The sequence below is a fragment of the Ornithorhynchus anatinus genome, chromosome 10 (genome assembly GCF_004115215.2).
Source record: "Ornithorhynchus anatinus isolate Pmale09 chromosome 10, mOrnAna1.pri.v4, whole genome shotgun sequence".
NCBI classification, from domain to species: domain Eukaryota; kingdom Metazoa; phylum Chordata; class Mammalia; order Monotremata; family Ornithorhynchidae; genus Ornithorhynchus; species Ornithorhynchus anatinus.
In genome coordinates, this window is record NC_041737.1 from 54,951,261 (window position 1) to 54,971,839 (window position 20,579).

Below are 20,579 nucleotides of genomic sequence, written 5' to 3' on the forward strand. Positions count from 1 at the left end.
GAGGTTGTGGGTTATAATCCTGCCTCCACCACTTGTCAGCTGTTTGACTTTGGGCAAGTCACTCTTCACTTCTCTGTGCTCAGATACATCATCTCTAAAATGGGGATTAAGACTGTGAACCCCACGAGGGACAACCTGATAAGCTTGTGTCTATGCCAGGGCTTAGAACAGTGCTTGGCACATAGTAAGCACTTAACAAATGCCATTATTATTATTATTGTTATTATTCAGATGCAATCTGAGAGAGAAAGATCACAAGGACGTATTATTTTCCAAATCACAGACCCCTTGCTTTAGAGAAGCAGCGTGTCTTTGTGGATAAAGCATGGGCCTGGGAGTCAGAAGGATCTGGATTCTAATCCTATCTTTGCCGCACATCTGCTGTGGGACCTTGAGCAAGTCACTTCACTTCTCTAGGCCTCAGTTACCTCATCTGTAAAATGGGGATTAAGACTGTGAGCCCCACGTGAGACAGGGACTGTGTCCAACCTGATTAACCTGTATCTACCCCAGCGCTTTGAACAGTGTTTGGCACATAGTAAGCACTTAACAAGTATTATTATTATTATTAGAGAACCCAACTTGCGCGTGTCAGCCATTCTGAGAGTAAATCCATCACCATCTAAAGGCCAAAGACAGCTAAATTATCTTATGGGAGTAGAAGGCCGGGAGAGGCATCCAAATCAAATGTTGAATTTTCCACGTTACATCCTGCTTTCGCCCAAGATCTTAATCTGATCCCTTAATCGCCCTTATATCGTAGACCAGGAAATGTCTCTCCTTCCAAGCGGAAAGTTTTTTGAAGGTGTTGCCTAGTGAAACCCTGCCCCTTAAAGAACCACCCGGGAGGCAGTTTTGTTTCTAAAGACTTCACTTCTCAACCAGAACGAAGCGGCCTCCACTTGAATGGTCCGCGCGGTCACTTTGGAAGCACGGTACCCCAACTGAAGCCGACACCCTCAGGATGCAGCCGAGACCCGTGGCGCGTATCCGTTCCGAGTTCTGGCGAAACCGTCCGGAGCTGCCTGTGGCCGTTGCCATTTGGGGCGGAGCTTCGGTGGACACTGGAGCGAAACTTCAGCCCTCACCTCGTCCTGGTCATCTGTTCCTAAATCGTGGCCTAGGGTTCTATTTGTAGGGGGGCTTCAGTTTGCATTGGAGAGGGGAGAGAAGGGGGAGGAAGCCACTTAACATCTGTATGACTATAAACTGAGGTGTCGAATCAGGAACCAAAAAGTGTAAGCGGTTGCGGTTTGGGCGGAGAACCACTTTGACTCCAAGATTCACTTCCAGTCGGTGACCCACATACGCAGTATCAACTTCCCCCCACAGAGGCAGCCAGTGACGTAGAATCGATGATGGTGGAAGGCCGACTGGCAAGATGGGAAAGAATGCTGGGCTACTGGGTAGGAGTGAGGGGCATCTCCCTTACCTTTATAAACTAAGGTCCGTCTTGCAGTTTGATTTTTTTGTCCCCACTTCTCTAGGAAACTGACATACGTGGCTTATTAGCAAAAGTCAACAAGTTCATGAGAAAATGAGCGCCTGTTGCTTCAGGAGTTAAAATCATTTGGTACTGAGGTAGAGTTTAGGTTTCTTGGGGAGCCTAGGTGGTTTTTTTTTGGGGGGGGGGTAAAAATAGAATTACTGGCTAATAGAAGGAGAAAATTAGTGGCATTTTATCTTTTAAGCACTTTGGAGAACCCCTGCTCTGTGTTCATCAGGGCTCCTGTTGTGTAAAATCATTTCAATTGAAGTCCTTGATTTGGGAACTCCATCTCGCTTCAACTGGTGGAGGAAAAAAAATAATCTCCGCCAATCTGACTTCTTTCACTCAGAGCAGCTGTTTATGTAGTACTTATCTCTGGGGGCCTTCCCTCTCCAGGCCCAGAGAGAGAGAGAGAGAGAGAGAGACGCATCTGTGCCCTGGGTGGCTTTAATAATGATAGTAATAATAATAATTGTGGTATTTAAGTAATCACTATGTGCCAAGCACTGTCCTATGTGCTGAGGTAGATGCAAGGTAATCGGGGTGGACACAGTCCCTGTCCCACACAGGGCTTACGGTCTTTGTCCCATTTTACAGTTGAGGGAACTGAGGCACAGAGAAGTAAAGTGACTTACCCAAGGTCACACACAGCAGACAAGGGGCAGAGCCGGGATTAGAACCCAGGTCCTTCTGACTCCCAAGCCCGTGCTCTATCCCCTTGGCCATGCTTAAGCATTTTGCGGGGTTAGCATTGGGGTGCCCACGCTAGATGCTGACTCGGGCAGCCTTTCTCGTGGCCACCAGGGTCAGAAGCCTGGGTCTCAGGCTCACTGCCCAACCCTCTCTGCAGTCCATTAGGTCTGCTGGGGCCCGTGGGGGGGATGTCGAGGCAGAGGGAGAATGATCCGGGCAGCCACAGAACCTCAGCTGCACTTGCCAGGCAAACCCTTGGGCCCCCAAAGTGAGCGATTCAGGGTCCCCAAAGCCTCGTTCACCAGTGGTGGCCGCCTGGGGCCTTCCCTAAACCATCTGAGGAGCCAAACATGAAATGGAAAAGAAAAGGCTCCTTGCTCATCCCTTTCCTCACTACCAGTCGGAGCCCCACGGCCTCATTCTCTCTGTGCAGGCCCGGTGACTGAGCCCCCCCTACCCCTAGCACCCCCCCATCTCCCTGTTGAGTTTCCCAGCTGTCATTGAGGTTCTGTCGCGTGAAGAATTAGATTTCTTTTGGGCTCAGAGGCCTCGGAGCGTAGGCTCCCGTGTTCTCCGCTGGAATATCGGGGACACCACTTCTCTCGAAAGAGTTCTGCCGAGCAGCAGAGCCCGCGGGAACGCTAAGAAAGCGATAACTATTTTTCATGCCGCAGTCGTCTGGAAGCCCGGAACCCTCCGTCGACCCGCTTTCTGTTCCCCGTGAAGCCCGGCGGCCCTCTGAATTCCTTAAAGCAGGTCCTTCAGATCTCTTCCCGGTGGATGCCAAAGTCAACCCAGACTCCCTGCATGGGGCAGAAAGTAGCGGGATGATTCATTATGCTTGGCAGCTTTTCCCCCAGCAAACCAGGGATTCCTTCGCCTGAGATGTAATTGAGCTCTGGAATCTTCGCAGGTTGAAGCGGGCTGCTTGGAGAGCTCGAAGGTGAAACTTTATTACAGCAGCCCCGAGCTTCTCATTTTGATTCAGTGGCCATCGTATTCCGGGTGGAGAGAGAGAGCAAGGCAAAGGTCGGTGCTTGCGGGTCTAGTAGGGGTGAAGGGACTTGGTCTGAGGCCTTTTTTTTTAAAAAAAAAAGGTATTTTAAGCCCTTACTACATACCAGGCATTGTTCTAAGCTCTGGGATAGATGCAAGTTAATCAGGTTGGACGAAGTCCCTGTCCTGCACTGGGATCACACTCTTAATCTCCATTTTTTACAGATGAAGTAACTGAGGCACAGAAAAGTTGTGACCTGCCCAAGGTCACACTGCAGACTTGTGGCAGAGCCAGGATTTTGAACCCAGGTTCTTCTGACTCCCAGGCCAATGCTCTTTCCACAAAGCCACACCGCTTCTCGTATCTTGAATATACTCCAGCGCTTCTCGTATCTACCCCAGCTCTTAGAACAGTGCCTGACACATAGTAAGTGTGAAACAAATACCGTAAAAAAAGAGACGTGAAGAGAACGCGAAGAGAAGGATTTATGGAGATGAGGGGGATTTCAGATTCTTCTCATCCTTCAGACCTTCCACCCCTGACCAAAGCAAAGTGAGGGGAAGCAGCGAGGAGGCATCTTCAGCCAGAGGGACTGTGGATGAAGCAGAAATATCCATCGTGGGGTTGGCGTAATTATTATTATCGCTACGGTTCTGGGTCACATCACACTGAGTGGAACAAACTGTGTCCTGAACTAATAAGGCTCTGGGATCTGTCCGGGGCTGGTCTAGCTCAATTCATCATCGGTGTTTATCGAGCACTTACTGTGTGCAGAGCGTTGTACTTAAGCTCTTGGGAGTGTCCAGTCCAATAGCGATTTTTGTAAAGCGCTTACCATGTGCCAGGCACTGTAGTAAGCACTGGGGTAGATATAAGATAATTAGATCCCATGTGGGGCTCACAGACTAAGTTGGAGGGAGGATAGGTGTTGAATCCCCATTTTAGAGCTAAGGAAAGTGAGGCACAGAGAAGTTAACTGCTTCACCTGAGGTCACACAGCAGGCACATGGCAGAGCTGGGATTAGGACCCAGGTCCTCCGACTCCCAGCCCCGGGCTCTTTCCACTAGGACGCCTGAATTGGTAGACCCAAGCCCTGCCCTTGAGGAGTTTACAGTCTAGCAGGGGGGTGGAGGGGGGGGTGCCTGTAGAATTGATCCCCTCCCCAGCCATCCTGTTCAGGCTTTACACTTAGTGCTTTCTGTGTGCTAGCAGCATGGCCGAAGAGGGCTTGGGAGTCAAAGGACCTGGGTTCTAATCCCACCTCCACCACCTGCTCCCAGCTCCACCAATTACCTGCCGGGTGACCTTGAGTAAGTCACTTCTCTAGGCGTCAGTTGCCTCATCTGTAAAGAGGGGAATAAATACCTCTTCTCCCTCCTATTTAGACTGTTAGGAGTTGGCCCCATAGAGAAGCAGCGTGGCTCAGTGGAAGGAGCCCAGGCTTGGGAGTCAGAGGTCGTGGGTTCTAATCCTGGCTCTGCCACTTGCCAACTGTGTGACTTTGGGCAAGTCACTTAACTTCTCTGTGCCTCAGTTACCTCATCTGTAAAATGGGGATTAAGACTGTGAGCCCCACGTGGGATAACCTGATCATCTTGTGTCCCCCCAGCGCTTAGAACAGTGCTTTGCACATAGTAATCGCTTAATAAATTCCACTATTATTTTTTGTTATATGAGGCAGTGATGGTGTCCAACCTGATTAGCAGGGAATGTATGTTAATTGTTATAATGTACTCTCCCAGCATTTAGTACAGTGCTCCATTTACAGTAAAGGGCTCAATAAATATGATTGACTGATTATCTTGAATCTACTCTGGTGCTTAGAAGAGTACTCAGCACATAGTAAGCCTTGAACAAATACCGTTAAAAAAAGAAGACATTCCCAATTTCCAGGTGCTGGAGGATGATTCCCATTGGCTCTGCGGTGAACATTAGCAAGCAGATGACCCTGATGACCCTCTAGACTGAAAACTAGTTGTGGGCAGTGAATGTGTCCATTTATTGTTGTATTGTACTCTCCCAGTTGCTTAGTACAGTCTTCTGCACACGGTAAGCACTCATAAACACGAGTGAATGAATGAAAGTATCCCACCCCCTTGAGCTTGGCACCATGAGGCATTTCTACCTACTCTTTATTATACGGTCCCTAGCACTCAGTACAGTGCTATGCTTCAAGTGGGTGTTCAATAAATAGCATTAAGTGATCGATTGCCACCCTCCTCCCAGGAGTCTGCTGACAGTTAACTCAATGTATTAAACAAGACATTTGTTAAGACTAAAGACTAAGGACAAATATTGTGTTACTAGGTGGAGTCTTTCCAGAGTCCTGAGGTTAGCTACTTAAAGAAGCATTCGTCTGCTTGAGCGATATTATGACAGTTTTTATTTTAATAGTATTTAAGCGCTTGCTATGTGCTGGGCACTGTACTGGAGTAGATACAAGCTAATCAAGTCAGACGCAGTCCTTTGTCCCACATGGAACTCACAGTCTTCGTCCTCATTTTAGAGATGAGGGAACTGAGGCTCAGAGAAATGAAGTAACTTGCCCAAGGTGACCCAGCAGACACGTGGTGGAGCTGGGTCTAGAACCCAGGTCCTCCTTACTCCCAGGCCTGAGTTTCATCTTCTCGGCCACACTGCTTCTATTTACACGTCCTTGGAAATAATCAATAGGAGGATTTAGGTAAGCCTCTGGTCGCTTCTTCTGAGGTCAGAAGTAATGTGGGAAGGGGTGGAGGGGAAGGACTGACTTCCTGTTCGGATGAATACTGGTGAGTGACAGATCCTGCTCTGCCGTAGCTGAAGAGAAAGGTCAGAGTTTTATTAATAATTACTGTATTCGTTAAGCACTTACTATTTATGAGGCACAGTACTAAGCGCTGGGATAGGTACAAGATAATCAGGTCACACACAGTCCCTGTCTCACTTGTGGATCACAGTCTTCATCCTCATTTTCCAGGTGAGGTAACTGAGGCCCAGAGAAGTGAAGTGACTTGCCCAGGGTCACACGGCAGACGTGGCAGAGCCGGAATTAGATGGTGGGTCCTCTGACGCCCAGCCCCGAGCTCTTTCCACTAGGCAACATTGCCTCTCATTTTGATATTTTTGGCTGATATAATCAATCATTTGTTTTGATTCAGTGCCAACTGGGTGCCCAGCCTTTGGAACAGTGCAAAAAGCAGACCCAATTCCTGCCCTCAAGCAGCTTATAGTTTTAGTGGTAAGACCCAATTAGACTGTAAGCCCTTCAGTGGGCAGGGATTGCCTCTATCTGTTGCCGAATTGTACATTCCAAGCGCTTAGTACAGTGCTCTGCACATAGTAAGCGCTCAATAAATACTATTGAAATACTATTGAATGAAAGCAGTGTGGCCTAGTGGACAGATCATGAGCCTGGGCATTGGAGGACCTAGGTTCTGATCCCAGCTTTGCCACTCGTCTGCTGAGTGACCGTGAGCTAGTCACTTCACAACTCTAGACCTCGGTTTCCTCATCTGTTAAATGGGAATTCAACATCTGTTCTCCCTCCTACTTTTAGACTGTGAGCCCCATTTGGGCAGGGACTCTGTTTGACCTGATTTTCTACTCCAGTGCTTGGTGCTTAACAGATACTGCAATTATTATTAGTAGTAGGGGAGAAGGAAAGGTGAGTGAATTACCAGTGAAGGGGAGTGATCAGGGTGGGAGGAGAAGTACATAAGGGCTTTGCGAATAGTTGGAGCAGAAGGGATCCAACTGCAATTGGGGGCCATAAAATGGAAATGCACAACAGATGCAGAGAAAAGATGATCCAGGCAAACAAAGGGATCCAGGTCCGACTTTAACCCTCTCAGATTTTGACAGAATATAACAATACCCGGGCTCAAATGGGGGCTTCCTTTGCTGCCTTCCGTCCTGGTTCAGGGGACTAAGCATCGCCTCCCCGAAACCGACAGCGGAAACGGCGGCGCTCCGAAAGAGGGTGCGGCATTCTCTAGTCTGAAAGCATCGTTCCGAAAGTCGGGGAGCGAGCCCAGCGTCAAACGATGGAGCCGAGACGGAAAGGGGATGGGCAGGACGGTCGATATCGGAGCCTTCCAGCTATCCTTGGGAGTCCGTTCCCGGGTGGGGTTGAGAGGGTCGGCTAGCTTCTCTTTCCAATCAGCGGCCACCGAGGAATGGGCATCATTAATGCGTGCCCCAGCCAAGCCCACCAAACAGCAAGACCCCAAAGACATCTCTCGGGTTAAATCCTTGTAGCGAGGAGGCCAGCAACCTTGTCTGCCCGGCTCCCTGGAAACCAGGGGAAATCTGCCGGTTGCGTCTGAACCGAGAACCGGAGAGGATAAGAAAGGATGTAATTGCCTGTCCGGGGCTTAAGAAAGATTCTGACCTTTCTGTCAGGCGGCACCTTGGAAAAATCATCATTGTCTCTGCGGCGCTCGCAAGCCTCCCCGTTTTCAACGATCGGGTAAAATCCGTCTCCTCAGAACCGTTCCGAGAAGCCGAGCGGAGAAGAGATCAATCATCGAGGAGGACCAGCTACCGAGCAGAAGCCAAATCACTGGGAAAAACAAAGGCGGACGCTGGAACGCCCACCCCTGTCATCATGGAAGATCCCAGCGAGAGAATTTTGAGCTCCAGTCAGAGAACTGTGGGTGCCTGCCGAAGGTGGGAGCCAGCGTGGGGAAACCGATTGCTGGGCCTTTGTGGCAGAAGTCTGTTTACCTATCAGACATCGGGTTCCAGCTGAGTCCCTGAAGTTCGGCGAGGAACTTCAGAAGCAGCATGATCAATAGATCAAGCTCGGGCCTACGAATCAGAAGGACCTGAGTTTTAATTCCAGCTCTGCCGAATCCTTGCTGAGTGAGCCTGGGCAAGTCACTTAACTTCTCTTGGGCCTCAGTTACCTCATCTGTAAAATGGGGATTAAAAGTGGGAGCCCCATGTGGGACAACCTGATTACCCTGTATCTACCCCGGTGCTTAGAACGGTGCTTGGCACATAGTAAGCGCTTAACAAACAAATACCACAACTAATATTCACCCACCCAGTCTCTGTACCCTACCCTTCTCTCAGCTTATCTGTGGCAGTTGTCATCGTGATGGTATTTATTGAGCACCCAGTGGGTGCTGTACACTGTTCTAAGCACTTGGGAAGGTTCTCCACAAAGACTTGTTCCCTGCCTACAAAGAACTTACATTCTAATGGAAGAAGCAGACCTCAAAGCTAGAGTAATGAACAGAAGCAGCATGGCAGAGTGGGTAGAGCACGGGCCTAGGGCTCAGCAGGACCTGGGTTCTAATCCTGCCTCTGCCACCTGTCTGCTATGTGACCTTGGGCAAGTCCCTTAACTTCTCTGGGCCTCAGTTACCTCATCTGTAAAATGGGGATTGAGTCTGTGAGCCCCACATGGGACAGGGGCTGTGTCAAACCTGATTAGCTTGTATCCACCCTAGCTGTTAGCACAGTGCCTGGCACATAGTAAGTGGTTAACATTCCATAATTATTATTATTATTATTACCACTAAGTAGTGGAGTGGATACTAAGCGTGTCCTAAGTGTGCAACACTTAAACTCCGCAAGGACTGTAAGCTCCACAAGGACAGGGATCCTATCCATTAACTCTGTTGCATGCCAAGAGCTTAGTAGTGCTCCACGCAAAGGAGCGCTTAGTAAATACTCCCAATTGGTTATAAAGCGGTTGGGAGAGTACAGCAGCAACGAGAAGTACATTTCCTGCCTTCAGGGAGCTTCCAGTCTAATCTTTGGCCCTCCCACTGCTTATCCTTTGGTTTCTCTCCCCTTTTCTCTCCTCCCTACATCTAAAAATGCCATCATTCGCCACCGGACATCTTGACCGAGGGGAATGTTTCCTGCCAAAACCCTAACCCAACAATGATTGGCCCTGCTGTGAGGTGATTTTCTAGGGTGCTAGTAGAGTTACAGATTTTTGAAAAACAGTGGTGTAATCAGCTCTCTCTTCCTCCTACTCAGCGTCTCTCTTCTCCCACCACACACCAGCTCGCACTCTTTGTTTCTCCTTCCCTTGCTCCAATCTGTAAATGATTTCATGCCAGTCAGCCAGTAAATTGTCAACTCCTCGAGGGCAGAGATCCTACCCACTAACTCTATTCTAACTCTCCCAAGTGCTTGGTTCAGTGCTCGGCTCTTTGAAGGCACTCAGTAAATACCACCGATTGATTGCCGCAGGGACCAAGACGTTTTAACGATCCGTGCCATAAGTTTTCTCTCCCGGAGAACAAAGATTAGGGTTCATTCCTCCTCCCTCCTTGTTGGAGGGTGCTGACACGCTTAGCCCTTGGACAAACAGCATTTGTGTATCCAAAGAAGTCCACAGTTTGTACTGTTCTGTGCAACGCAGTGAAACGTACAGTGGGTTGATCCTGCACCTGAAAGGAACAGCAAGCCGCGGGCGCCAGATTCTTGGCCCCTGCGGCGGGACTGTATCCTGATAAATCATTTCCTGGATATGCTGGTCACTGCTTCTTTGGGGCATTGACCAGTAGAAAGGAGACCAACTAATAAGTAGTGTTGCTTGAACACCAACTGTGTGCAGAGTGCTGAGTGCTTGGGAAAGCACTTGGATCTGTACACCTGAAGCACCCCTTGTGATTACTGCCATTATTATTATTTAAGTGCTTACTATGTGTCACAAACTCTCCCAAGCGCTGGGGTAGGTACAAGTTTATCAGATTGGTCACAGCCCCTGACCCACATGAGCCTCACAGTCTAAGTTGGATGGAAGAGAATTAAATTCCCATTTTACAGATGTAATTGAGGCACTGAGAAGTTGCCTAAGTATCCCGTAAGCACTTATGATTATGATTCTTATTCTTACATTTGTTTTGTTGTTGTTTTTTATATTATTATGTTTGTTACGGGTTTGCTATGTGTCAAGAACTGCTCTAAGCACTGGGGGAGATCTGCATTTTCCAGATGAGGAAACTGAGGCCCAGAGAAGTTGTGACTTGCTCAAGGTCACAAGGCAGGCAGGTGGCAGAGCTGGGATTAGAATCCAGGTCCTCTGACTCGCTGGCCTGTGCTTTATCCACTCGGCCACACTTGATATCCTCCCCTACCTCAGCCCCACAGCAGTTATGTGCATCTGCCAGTCCTCTCCTATTTTCAGTCAATTGATCAATCAGTGGTATTTCTAGAGTGCTTACTGTGTGTAGAGCACTGTACTAAACGCTTAAGAAAGTTGAATACAGTAGAGTTGGTAGATGGGATCCCTGCCCACAGGGAATTTACATTCTAGAAGGGAAGACGGACATTAAAATAAATAACAAATAAGGGAAAGACAAGGTTTAAGGTTATAAACTTAAGGATGGGGTGAATATCAGTTATTTAAGGGGTACATATCAGAGTGCTTAGGCAACTCGGGGACGATGGATAGGGGAAAATGAGGAGTTAGGGAAGGATTCTTGGAGGAGAGTGATTTTGGGAGGCTTTGAAGGTGGGGAGAGTTGGTCTGCTGGAAGCAGCATGGCGCAGTGGATAGAGCACGGGCTTGCGAGTCAGAAGGTCACGAGTTCTAATCCTGGCTCCGGCACTTGTCTGCTGGGTGCCCTTGGGCAAGTCACTTCACTTCTCTGTGTCTCAGTTCCCTCATCTGTAAAATGGAGATTGAGACTGGGAGTCCCATGTGAGGCAGGGACTCTATCCAACCTGATTTGCTTGTATCCACCCCAGTGCTTAGTAGAGTGCCTGGCACACAGTAAGAGCTTAACAAATACCACAATTTGTCATTATTATTATTATTGTTATTATTACTTGAATCGGGGAGAGGGTTTCAGGCCAGAGGGAGAACATGGACAAGGGGTCTTCGGCAAGGCATATGAGATCGAGGTGGTAATAATAATAATGGTAATTTGTTAAAGACCTTTCAGTGTGCCAGCACTGTTCCAAGCGCTGGGGTAGATGCAAGCTGATTGGGTTGGACCTAATTCCTATCCCACATCGAGCTCACAGACTAAATTCCCATTTTACAGATGAGGTCACTGAAGCCCAGAGAAGTGAAGCGACTTGCCTAAGGTCACACACAGCAGACAAGTAGCGGAGCCGGGATTAGAACTCAGGTCCTTCCGACTCCCAGGCCCATGCTCTATCCACTAGGCCACACTGCTTCTTTTCAGGAACAGTGAGTAGGTTGGTGTTGGGGAGCGAAGTGCGTGGCTTGGTAGTAGTAGAAATTCAGCAGGATAAGGTAGGAGGGAGAGAGGTGATTTGAGTGTCTTGAAGCTCCCTTTAATGCAGAGTTGGGCGATCATTGGAGGCTTTTGAGGAGTGAGGAGATACGGACCGAAGGGATTTTTGGGAAAATAATCTGGACAGAAGAGTGAAGTATGGCCCGAAGAGGGGAGAGCCAGGAGGAGGGGAGGTCAAGACCGAGGCTGATGAATTCATTCGTTCATTCGTTCAGTCTTATTTATTGAGCACTTACTGGGTGCAGAGCACCGTACTCTGCACCTGGGAGAGTACAGTACAACAATCAACAGACACATTCCCTGCCCACAACAAGCTGACGGTCTTGGTGGGGTGATGATGCAGTAGTCAAGGTGGGATAGGTTAAGCGCTCGGATCAGCTTAGCAGCAGTTTAGATGGCGAGGTTGGGGCAGATTCTAGAGATGCGCAAGTGTAAGCAAAAGCAGCAAAATGAGTAGGTATTGGTGAGAAGCTCGCCGTATTTTGAGACTCGTTCAGTCTGTCTTGTCGCATGCGTCTATTTCCTTGTTAATTTCCGCGTTGCCCCAGTCATCTGAATCTACCCATCCTTGGGAGCGAACCTTTCTTAGGACACTGCTTCAGGGAAGGGCAAGGCATTGATTAGTCCCCAGAAGATTGCTGATGGGAATTACAGGTTCACCTCTCCTCCCACTGAAGCCCTTTGAAAAAAAACAAAACACCCCTGGGATACCTCAGCCCTAACGGTCATTTACAGCTCCAGGTTCAAGACAAGAGGAAGCGATAATGAATATTGAGCCGAGAGATGAAGACGTTAGGGGTGTTTTGTGGGGCTCCCTCCCCGGTACGATTGACCCATCGATTCGGAGAGCCGGCAAAATTGGTATTGGCCGCCTTGCCCATCTCGAGTATTCGCCTAAGTGGGGCAGCGCTGCAAACCGGCCAAACTGGTTTGTGTCGGGACTCAAAATGGACGCCTCCATCAACCCTGTGCTAAGTTCTGGCTCACCCGGAGGAGAAGTCTGTGGGGTGGGTGGGGCGAGAGGGGTCCTAGGTAGCGTGGGCAAAGGTGGGCACCTTCCAGGAAGTGGGCTGGGTAGCCGGTGGGTGGGGGGAAGGCAGGGGAGGTAGAGAGGCAGCTGTTGTCCTTGAAAGTGGAATTTCAGCCCAAGTCATCTTGATTATTATTAGTGGATTATCCATATCCCTCCCCCTCCCCATCCCCTGCACCTTCCACATTTCTCTCCTCTGGCCACCTGCCAAACTTTGGGCCATTTTATCACTCATTAACATTTCTCCCCGGGAGGGGACGGGGGTGAAAGGTTAATCCAGGCCCACCTCTTGCTGCTGTTCGTTAGCCACTCTCACAAAGGCCAGGGTGACCCATAGGGAATTTGGGGATTATCTGGGTTGTCCACTGTTAAGGGGCCCAGCCTCCCAGCTGTTAGCCCGGAAAACGGAGCATCGTCATGTTAAGGATTCGATCCCCTCGAGACGGCAGGCGGTCTCTACCGATTCTGTATACGTGCCCGTGTGCGTGTGTGCAACCTAATTTTTCATTTGGGTGGCAATCTAGAAACGGCAACTCCTCCAAAGGTTAAACCTATATTAATTCATGGTTCATTGGTAATTGGCGAGCCCGGTTTTCCTGCAGTGACACAGCCCCTATTCATGTCCTCTTTTTCCAATTTCAGTCCCGCGGCGGTGCCACCAATTTAGCATTCTAGCTTACAATATAAATTATAACATCAGGTTTTGCCATGGCAACAAGGCGATATTTAAAAACACGGGATGAGGGGCTGAACTGACAAATCCAGCATAAGGAGGTTAGCTGTGAAAGTCTTTAATTAAAAACCCAGATCGGTAATAACGGCAAGAAAACCTGGAAAAGTACTGGGCCGATGAGGTGGATTGTCTGCCTCTTCCTCCAGATCCTCCCAGGTTGAATGCAGATGGGTTCTCGGGTCCTAAAGGCACTTTAGGACCTGAGAGCTTAGTACAGAGCTCTGCACTCAGTAAACGCTCAATAAATACGATTGAATGAATGAATCAAATAGCCTTGCCCGGCTGAAGTTGTGACCTATTTTACAGAGTTTAAAGAAGAAATAGAAAGCCCCACCCCAAAACACTAGTAGGTTTCTGAGAAATCCATTTTGATTCCTTAGAATTGGCTCAGAGAGTATGTTTCTAAGCAAAGCGACCCATCAGTCATTGGCATTTATTGAGCGTTTGTACTGAGTACTGCACTAGGCGCTTGGGAGAGCACAGTCTAACAGAGTTGGTGAACACATTCCCTGCCCATGATGAGCTCACAGTCTAGATAAGAACAGAAATGGATTACGGATATGGACGTAAGTGCTGTGGGACTGAGGGAGGGGTGAATAGGGGGAGCAAATCAGGACAGTGCAGAAGGGAGTGGGGCAAAGTGGAAATGAGGGCTTAGTCATGGAAGCCCTCTTGGAGAAGATATGCCTTCAGTCAGTCGTATTTATCGAGTGTTTACTGTGTGCAGTGCGTTGTACTAAGCCCTTGGGAGAGTACAGTGTAACAGTAGAACAGACATATTCTATGCTCATAGTGAGCCTACAGTCTAGAGCCTTCAATAAGGCTTTGAAGGTGGCGAGAGTCATTGTCTTCGCAAGGCCAAGAACTTACTCCCCTCTCCTGGCTCCCATGGCTGCACCTTTTATATTCTCCTGTAATGAAACACAGCAAATTTACCATCCCTCAGACCTGCGGGGGCCCCCTCTTCTCCCCCAAACACCCCCAACCTTCCAGAGGTCCTCCGGGAGTTAAATGTAAGGCACTAATTTTACCCGCTCCGAGTGAGAGGTCGGTCCTGGCCGGCCCCCTGTAAAGAGTCATCAGCCTCTATCATCTGACTTTACTCCGGTGACTTCAGATCTTCCCCCGCTCAGGTCTGACCCTCAGCCTCTGCATCTTTGGGCATTTAACTTGCCCACCCTCCGCCCCTTTCAGCCTTCCTCCAGAGCCTCCAGCCCAGCGGGTGCCGGCTCCTGGCACTTGGGCACTCACCGAGGGGCCTAGAGCCAGGCTTATTTCCTTCTTCAAGCGGAGAGCATTTCCAGTCTAACGTGGTTTGATTTTTTTTTTTTTCCCCTCCATCCCCTTATTGTGGAAGCTAGCGTCAGTCAGCCCAGTAACGTGACCCAAAGCAGCCAAATTGTGCCAGGTGGCAGAGCCTGGCTGCTTCGGGCCACCGACCTCCAGTGAACGTGCAGCCCGCCATTGACCTCTGACTCTTTCTTTCCCTCCCAGATCCGACAGGATTCATTTTCGATGTGCAGTCCAAGACGGTGCTGGCCCAGGGTGGGACCTTCGAGAACATGAAGGAGAAGGTAAGAGCGGACATGCCCTGCCCACAACGAGCTTACCATCTAGGGGGAGGAGGCAGATATTAATATAAATCAATAAATTACAGATACGGATAGAAGTGCTTTGGGGCTGGGAGCAGGGGTGAATAAAGGGAGAGGTCAGGGCGATGCGTAAGGGAGAGGGAGAAGAGGAAAGGACTTCTTAGTCAGGGAAGGCCTCTTGGAGGAGATGGGCCTTCGAGGTCACTATAAGGTTGGAAGATGGAGAGGCGCCCTGGTACCGACTGACTGGAACCAGACCATTGCCCAATTTGAGACCCAAGCAGATAGAGTGCCCTGCCCCTATGCCGGTGTGAGCCCGTGAGTTGACTCTGACCCCTAGTGCTTCTGCCCCTACATTATGGTGTGGGCAGATGATGCCATCGTCTTCATCATCGTCAACCATCATTAGTATTTTTTGAGCACTTACTGTGTGCAGAGTGCTTGTACTAAGGGCTTGGAAAAGGGCAATATTTGGACAAAGTCGGCAGACACCTTCTCTGCCCCCAACAAGCTTAAGGTCTAGAGGGACCGTGTGGTCAGAGCCTCCGCAGATTTCTAACTAATGCTTTGGGCTGCTGACCTATTTCATAAGAGGCAGGGTGGACAGCCTCATTTCTCTGGGCTTTTAGAGTTAAGTGGTGGAGACAGGAAAACCGCCCACTTCACAAAGATATATGACGTGAACCATTGAAAGAAAGCAGCTTGGACTGATGGAAATTGCTCAGGCCTGGGAATCAGAAGATCTGGGTTCGGATCCCGGCTCTGCCACTTTTTTCTTTTTTTTCCCATAATAATGGTATTTGTTAAGCACTTACCACGTGTCCGGCACTGTTTTGAGCATTGGGGTAGGCATAAGATAATCAGGTTGGACACAGCCCCTGTCCCACATGGGGCTCACAGTCTTCATCCCCATTTTACAGATGAGGGAACTGTGGCCCAGAGAAGGGAAGTGGCTTGCCCACGGTCACACAGCTTACGAGTGGCAGGCCTAGGATTAGAACCTAGGTCCTTCAGACTCCTGGACCCATGCTCTATCCACTAGGTCATGCTGCTTTCCTGCTTTGTGACCTCGGCCAAGTCACTTCACTTCTCCAAGCCTCCATTTCCTTCTTGGAATTCAATGCCTTCACTCCCTCCTTCTTAAACTGCACGCTCGATGAGGATCAGGGACTGTGCCTGACCTGACTGTGCTCTGCCCCTGTGTATTGCGTAGGGTATGGCACATAGTAAGTACTTACAAATGCCATTCTGATTATTTATTCTTTTTGTTGTAATTTACACATACCTACTTAAGTAGTATATTCTTTGTGGTATTTGTTAAGCGCTGATTGTGTGTCAGGCTCATAGTAAGTGCAAATCAGGGTGAAGCAGAGAGAGTGGGAGAAAAGGAAATGAGAGTTTAGGGAAGCAAAAGGCTTTGAAGGTGGGGAGAGTAATAGTCTTCAGATATGAAGAGGGAGGGCATTCCAGGCCAGAGGTAGGATGTGGGCAAGGGGTCAGTGGCAAGATAGATCGAGGTTCAATGAGTATTTTGGCATTAGAGGAGTGAAGTTTGTGGGCTGGGCTGTAGTAGGAGAACAGCAAGGTGAGGTAGAAGGGGGCAAAGTGATTGAATGCTCTACAGCAGATGGTGAGGAGTTTTTTCTCTCATGAGGAGATGGATGGGCAACCACTGGAGCTTCTTGAGGAGTGGGGAAACATGGGCTGAACGTTTTTGCAGAAAAATGCTCAGGGCAGGAAAGCGAAGTATTTTGGCTTGTCAAATTCCTGGCCATTTTATGTAGAAGACATTTCTCTGTAAATTGTCCACACTAAGCTCTATGTCTGCCTTAAAATGTAGGTGCCAAGGAGTCTTTGCTGGGGCGCAGACCGTGTGCCTTCCCCCAGGTCTGGTCTGCCCACTCTGTCATCATCAAATCAAGCCTGAGCCGAATAAGAGCACAGGGACAGATGAGTCTGGGAACTGTCAGGCCGGTGCATTGCCGATCATTAAAACATTCCACCGCTTCCCTCCGCCGTCCACTAAAAATAAGAAAGCCGATTAATGGTGATGAGTGTTAAACTGAATCGAAACACCTCATCCTACTCGCTGCCGCCAAAGTCATTATTCTCAAAAACGGTTCTGATCAGCTCCCCACGCCCCGTGCGCACAAACACACACCTCAGAAGCCGACAGTATCTCCCAGTTAACTTTCCTGTCCTCCTCCTCCACCTACTCTCATTTCTAGCTTTATCTGATTCTTTCCCTTTTGCTCCCACCAGGCCAACTCACCCATTGCTCCTGCTACAATTTTCTCCTCCCGGAACCCCCAACACCATCTTCTCTGCACTAGTCAACCTTGCCACCTTTAATCATCATCGTCATAATAATAATGATAACTGTGGTATTTCTTAAGCACTTACCGTGTGCCAGGCACTTTACTAGGCACTGGGGTTAATATAAGCAAATTGGGTAAATCACTCCCAAAGATCTTCTGCCTCTTTGGCAGCCTTTTCCAATTAATCCCACATGGCCGCAGTCACCCTCAGTCCTTGTTTTCTTCTCACACAAAACATTTGTCTGGATATCAGTCGCCCCACCTGGCCTCTTGCATATTGTTTCCTGTGTTTACCGTGTAACTGTTCTGTGTTTGGCAGTTTGTGCTGGTCTCCATAGGTTGCTAAACCCTTTGAAGGTGGGGACCCTGAGTACTCATCCCCTGTGATCCCCTCAGTACCTGGCACAATTAAGCAGTGGTATTTATTGAGCCCTTACTGGGTGCGGAGCCAGCAGATCATCATCAGTGGTATTTATTGAGCACTTACTATGTGCAGAGCCGTGTGCTAAGTGCTTGGGAGAGTACTTGTCTTACGCTGTCAAATCGTCTCCGACCCATGGCGAAGCCATGGACACATCTCTCCTAGATTGCCCCGCTCTCCATCTGCAATCCTTCTGATAGTGTATCCATAGAGTTTTCTTGGTAAAAATATGGAAGTGGCTTACCATTGCAGTAATCTCGAGTCTCCACCCTCGACATTCTCCCATGCCGCTGCTGCCCAGCACGGTGAGTTTTGACTTGTAGCAGATCGCTTTCCACTCCTTAGGCACTGCTCAAACTAGGAATGGAACGTGTATGCCTCTGCTTGACTCTCCCTCCGGTAGTCAAGACTGGTAGAGTACTGGAAACTCTCCAGGTGCGACCCTGAGAGGGGTGGAAGAGTACAATGCAACAGAATTAGCAGATACGTTCCCTGCCCACAACCAGCTCCAGTCTAGAGGGGGAGACGGACATTAATATTCATTCATTCGTATTAATCGAGCACTTACTGTGTACTAAGCACTTGGGAGAGTACAGAATAACAACAAACAGACACATTCCTGCCCTCAATGAGCTCACAGTTTAGAGGAGGAGACATACATTAATATAAATAAATAGAAAAAGAAATATATTACAGATATATGCCTGTATAATATGACCACTGTATGAAAGGCTTGGGAGAGTGCACTGCTATAGAGTTGGCAGATGCAGTCCCTGCCCATAAGGAACTTCCAATCCACAGAGGAAGCTGACCTGAAAATCAGTTAGAGGCAGGGGAAAAGCACAGTGACCTGCCCTCAGTAAATACAGCCACCTGCCGCCGTCAGCATCTTTTTGCCAAACGCCTCCTTTTTCAAAATGCAAATAGCCTCTCCTTCTCGAAATTGCTTTCGGCCTTTATCTTTGAAGTCGGGAAATTAATTTCTCCTCGGCTGTCCCGGCTTGCGTCTGAAACGGTCCCCTCCCCCCGGCGTTGGAGGGTGATCGGCGGTGGGCAGAAATGACCGTCATTCCGGTGGGCTGATCGATTCCCTGCCACCGCTAGCCCCTGCCCTGTGGCTTGGGCGGGGAGGGGCGCCGGGGAAAATGACAGTCTCTTGCCTCTCCCCACAGATCAGTGCCGTCCGGGCAATAGTCCCCAACCGGAGCAACAACGAGATCATCCTAGTGTTGCAGCATTTTGACAACTGCGTGGACAAAACCGTGCAGGCCTTCATGGAAGGTGAGTCGTCTGCTTCGGGACTGTGGGGGACTAATCAATCAGTGCTATTTATCGAGTGCTTACTATGTGCAGAGCGCTTTACTAACCACGTGGGAGAATATGATACAGCAGAGTCGGCAAGAGTACGCTCAAGAGTGAGGGTACACTGGAAAGGGGTAAATTGCCAGGCAGGACAGTGAGGGAATTGTCAGGCTCTCAGCATGTTTGTTCATCAGTTCGGGGTCTCCTGGAGGGGGGCGGTGGCCGACCCCTGTCAACCCCTTCTCCCACCCTCCCCTCCATGACCCCCGCATGCTGTCATCTCTCTAGCTAAGCTAAGAATGGCAGGATTCCTCCAACTCCCTGGGTGATTGGTCAGTCAATCAATGGTATTTACTGAGCGCTTACTATATGCAGAGCCCTGTATTATGCACTTGTTAGTACAATTCAACAGAGTTGGGAGACATTTCCCTGCCCGTAATGAGATTACAGTTTAGAGGGGAAGACAGACATTAATATCAGTAAATAATTTATAATATATAAAGATGTGTACCTAAGTGCAGCGTGGCCTAGTGGCTAGAGCCCAAGCCTGAGAGTCAGAAGGACCTGGTTTCTAATCTCGACTCCGCCACTGTCTGTTGGGTGACCTTGGGCAAGTCACGCCGAATGTGAAGACAAGAACGCCCGTAAAAGACCAGCTGCTGGCGGTGGCGTCCCTGTAGGCCGCGATGAGGTCTGGGAGCTGGTCAGGGGAGATCCTGGAAAGGCGTGGAGGTTGGAAAGAGGCTCGGTAACCATCAGGAATTTGCAGCCTCGGCGACATTGAAGCGTTAAACCCGGACCTGACTCTGACCATCTGAGTTGGGGGTGGTGGGGGGATACCCGCTCTGGGCAGGGCTTTGTTGAGGGCAGGGGAGGAACTGAATGAGAGCCAATCCCCGTGGTTGCTTTCTTTCGCAGGCAGTGCCAGTGAAGTGCTGAAAGAGTGGACGGTGACAGGCAAGAAAAAGGTAACTTGAACGGAAATTGAGCGTATGCGCATGTCAAAAAAAACACAAAACACCAAACTGATGAGATCTCTGCTAGACACCCAAGAGCAGGTTCCATCTCCGAGCCTGAAGAAAGTTTTCCTCTTCTAGCTAAATGCAGTCAAGTCTAAGTTTTTCGTTTTGCTTTGTTCTTCTATGGAATTTGTCAAGCGCTTGCAATGTGCACTGTACTAAGCGCTGGGGTAGAACCAAACTAATCCGGTGGGCCGCAGTCCATGGCCAATATGGGGCTCACAGTTCATTCGTTGGGTCGTATTTTTTGAGCACTTACTGTGTGCAAAGCACTGTACTAATTGGGAGCAAACAATGCAACAATAAACAGGCAATTATAATTCCCATTTTGTAGATGAGGCCCAGAGGAGTGAAGTGATTTGCTCAGGGTCACACAGCAGACAAGGGGCGGAGCCGGGATTAGAACCCAGGTCCTTCTGACATACGAGCCCGGGCTCCATCCACAAGGCCACACTGCTTCTCTGTGAGCTGGGGCTTCACTAACCACAAATCACCTCTGCAACAAAGAAAGTGGAAAGCTGGATTCAATGGGTTTTGGTTGGAAGTGGCCAAGGGGCTCAAACCGGAGAACATCCCCTTAGGGATCAAGTTCCTGTGGAGAAGGTGGCTTGACCTAGCATCCTCAATATTTTACAGTACAACGGGGATCTCTCCGGTGGCCCTAGGGGATTTGCTTCTTCTGGCTGGAACAGCCTAGGAGCCCCTGGGGCCAAAGCTTGGAACGACTGATCCGTCCATCCTTCACTTACATGTGGAGCACTTGCAGAACACCGG

The 20,579-nt window shown here is 49.2% G+C and overlaps 1 protein-coding gene and 1 non-coding gene across 5 annotated transcripts in view; one reads left to right on the top strand and one right to left on the bottom strand.

The window, feature by feature from the left end:
• Positions 1–20,579, top strand: part of SPATS2 (spermatogenesis associated serine rich 2) — a 65,757-nt gene that overhangs the window by 26,244 nt on the left and 18,934 nt on the right. For 3 of the 4 annotated variants that reach the window (XM_029073633.2, XM_029073631.2, XM_039913246.1), the window contains 3 exons: positions 14,648–14,727; positions 18,657–18,765; positions 19,705–19,754. In XM_029073633.2, the coding sequence (XP_028929466.1) occupies positions 14,648–14,727; positions 18,657–18,765; positions 19,705–19,754 (239 nt within the window). Of the gene's footprint in view, positions 1–3,095; positions 3,212–14,647; positions 14,728–18,656; positions 18,766–19,704; positions 19,755–20,579 lie in introns of all 4 variants that reach the window. The other variant, XM_029073634.2, reaches the window with a different exon arrangement.
• LOC114814887 lies at positions 17,800–17,937 on the bottom strand. The gene has a single exon (XR_003762683.1). It is a non-coding gene; the product is annotated as a small nucleolar RNA SNORA7 (small nucleolar RNA).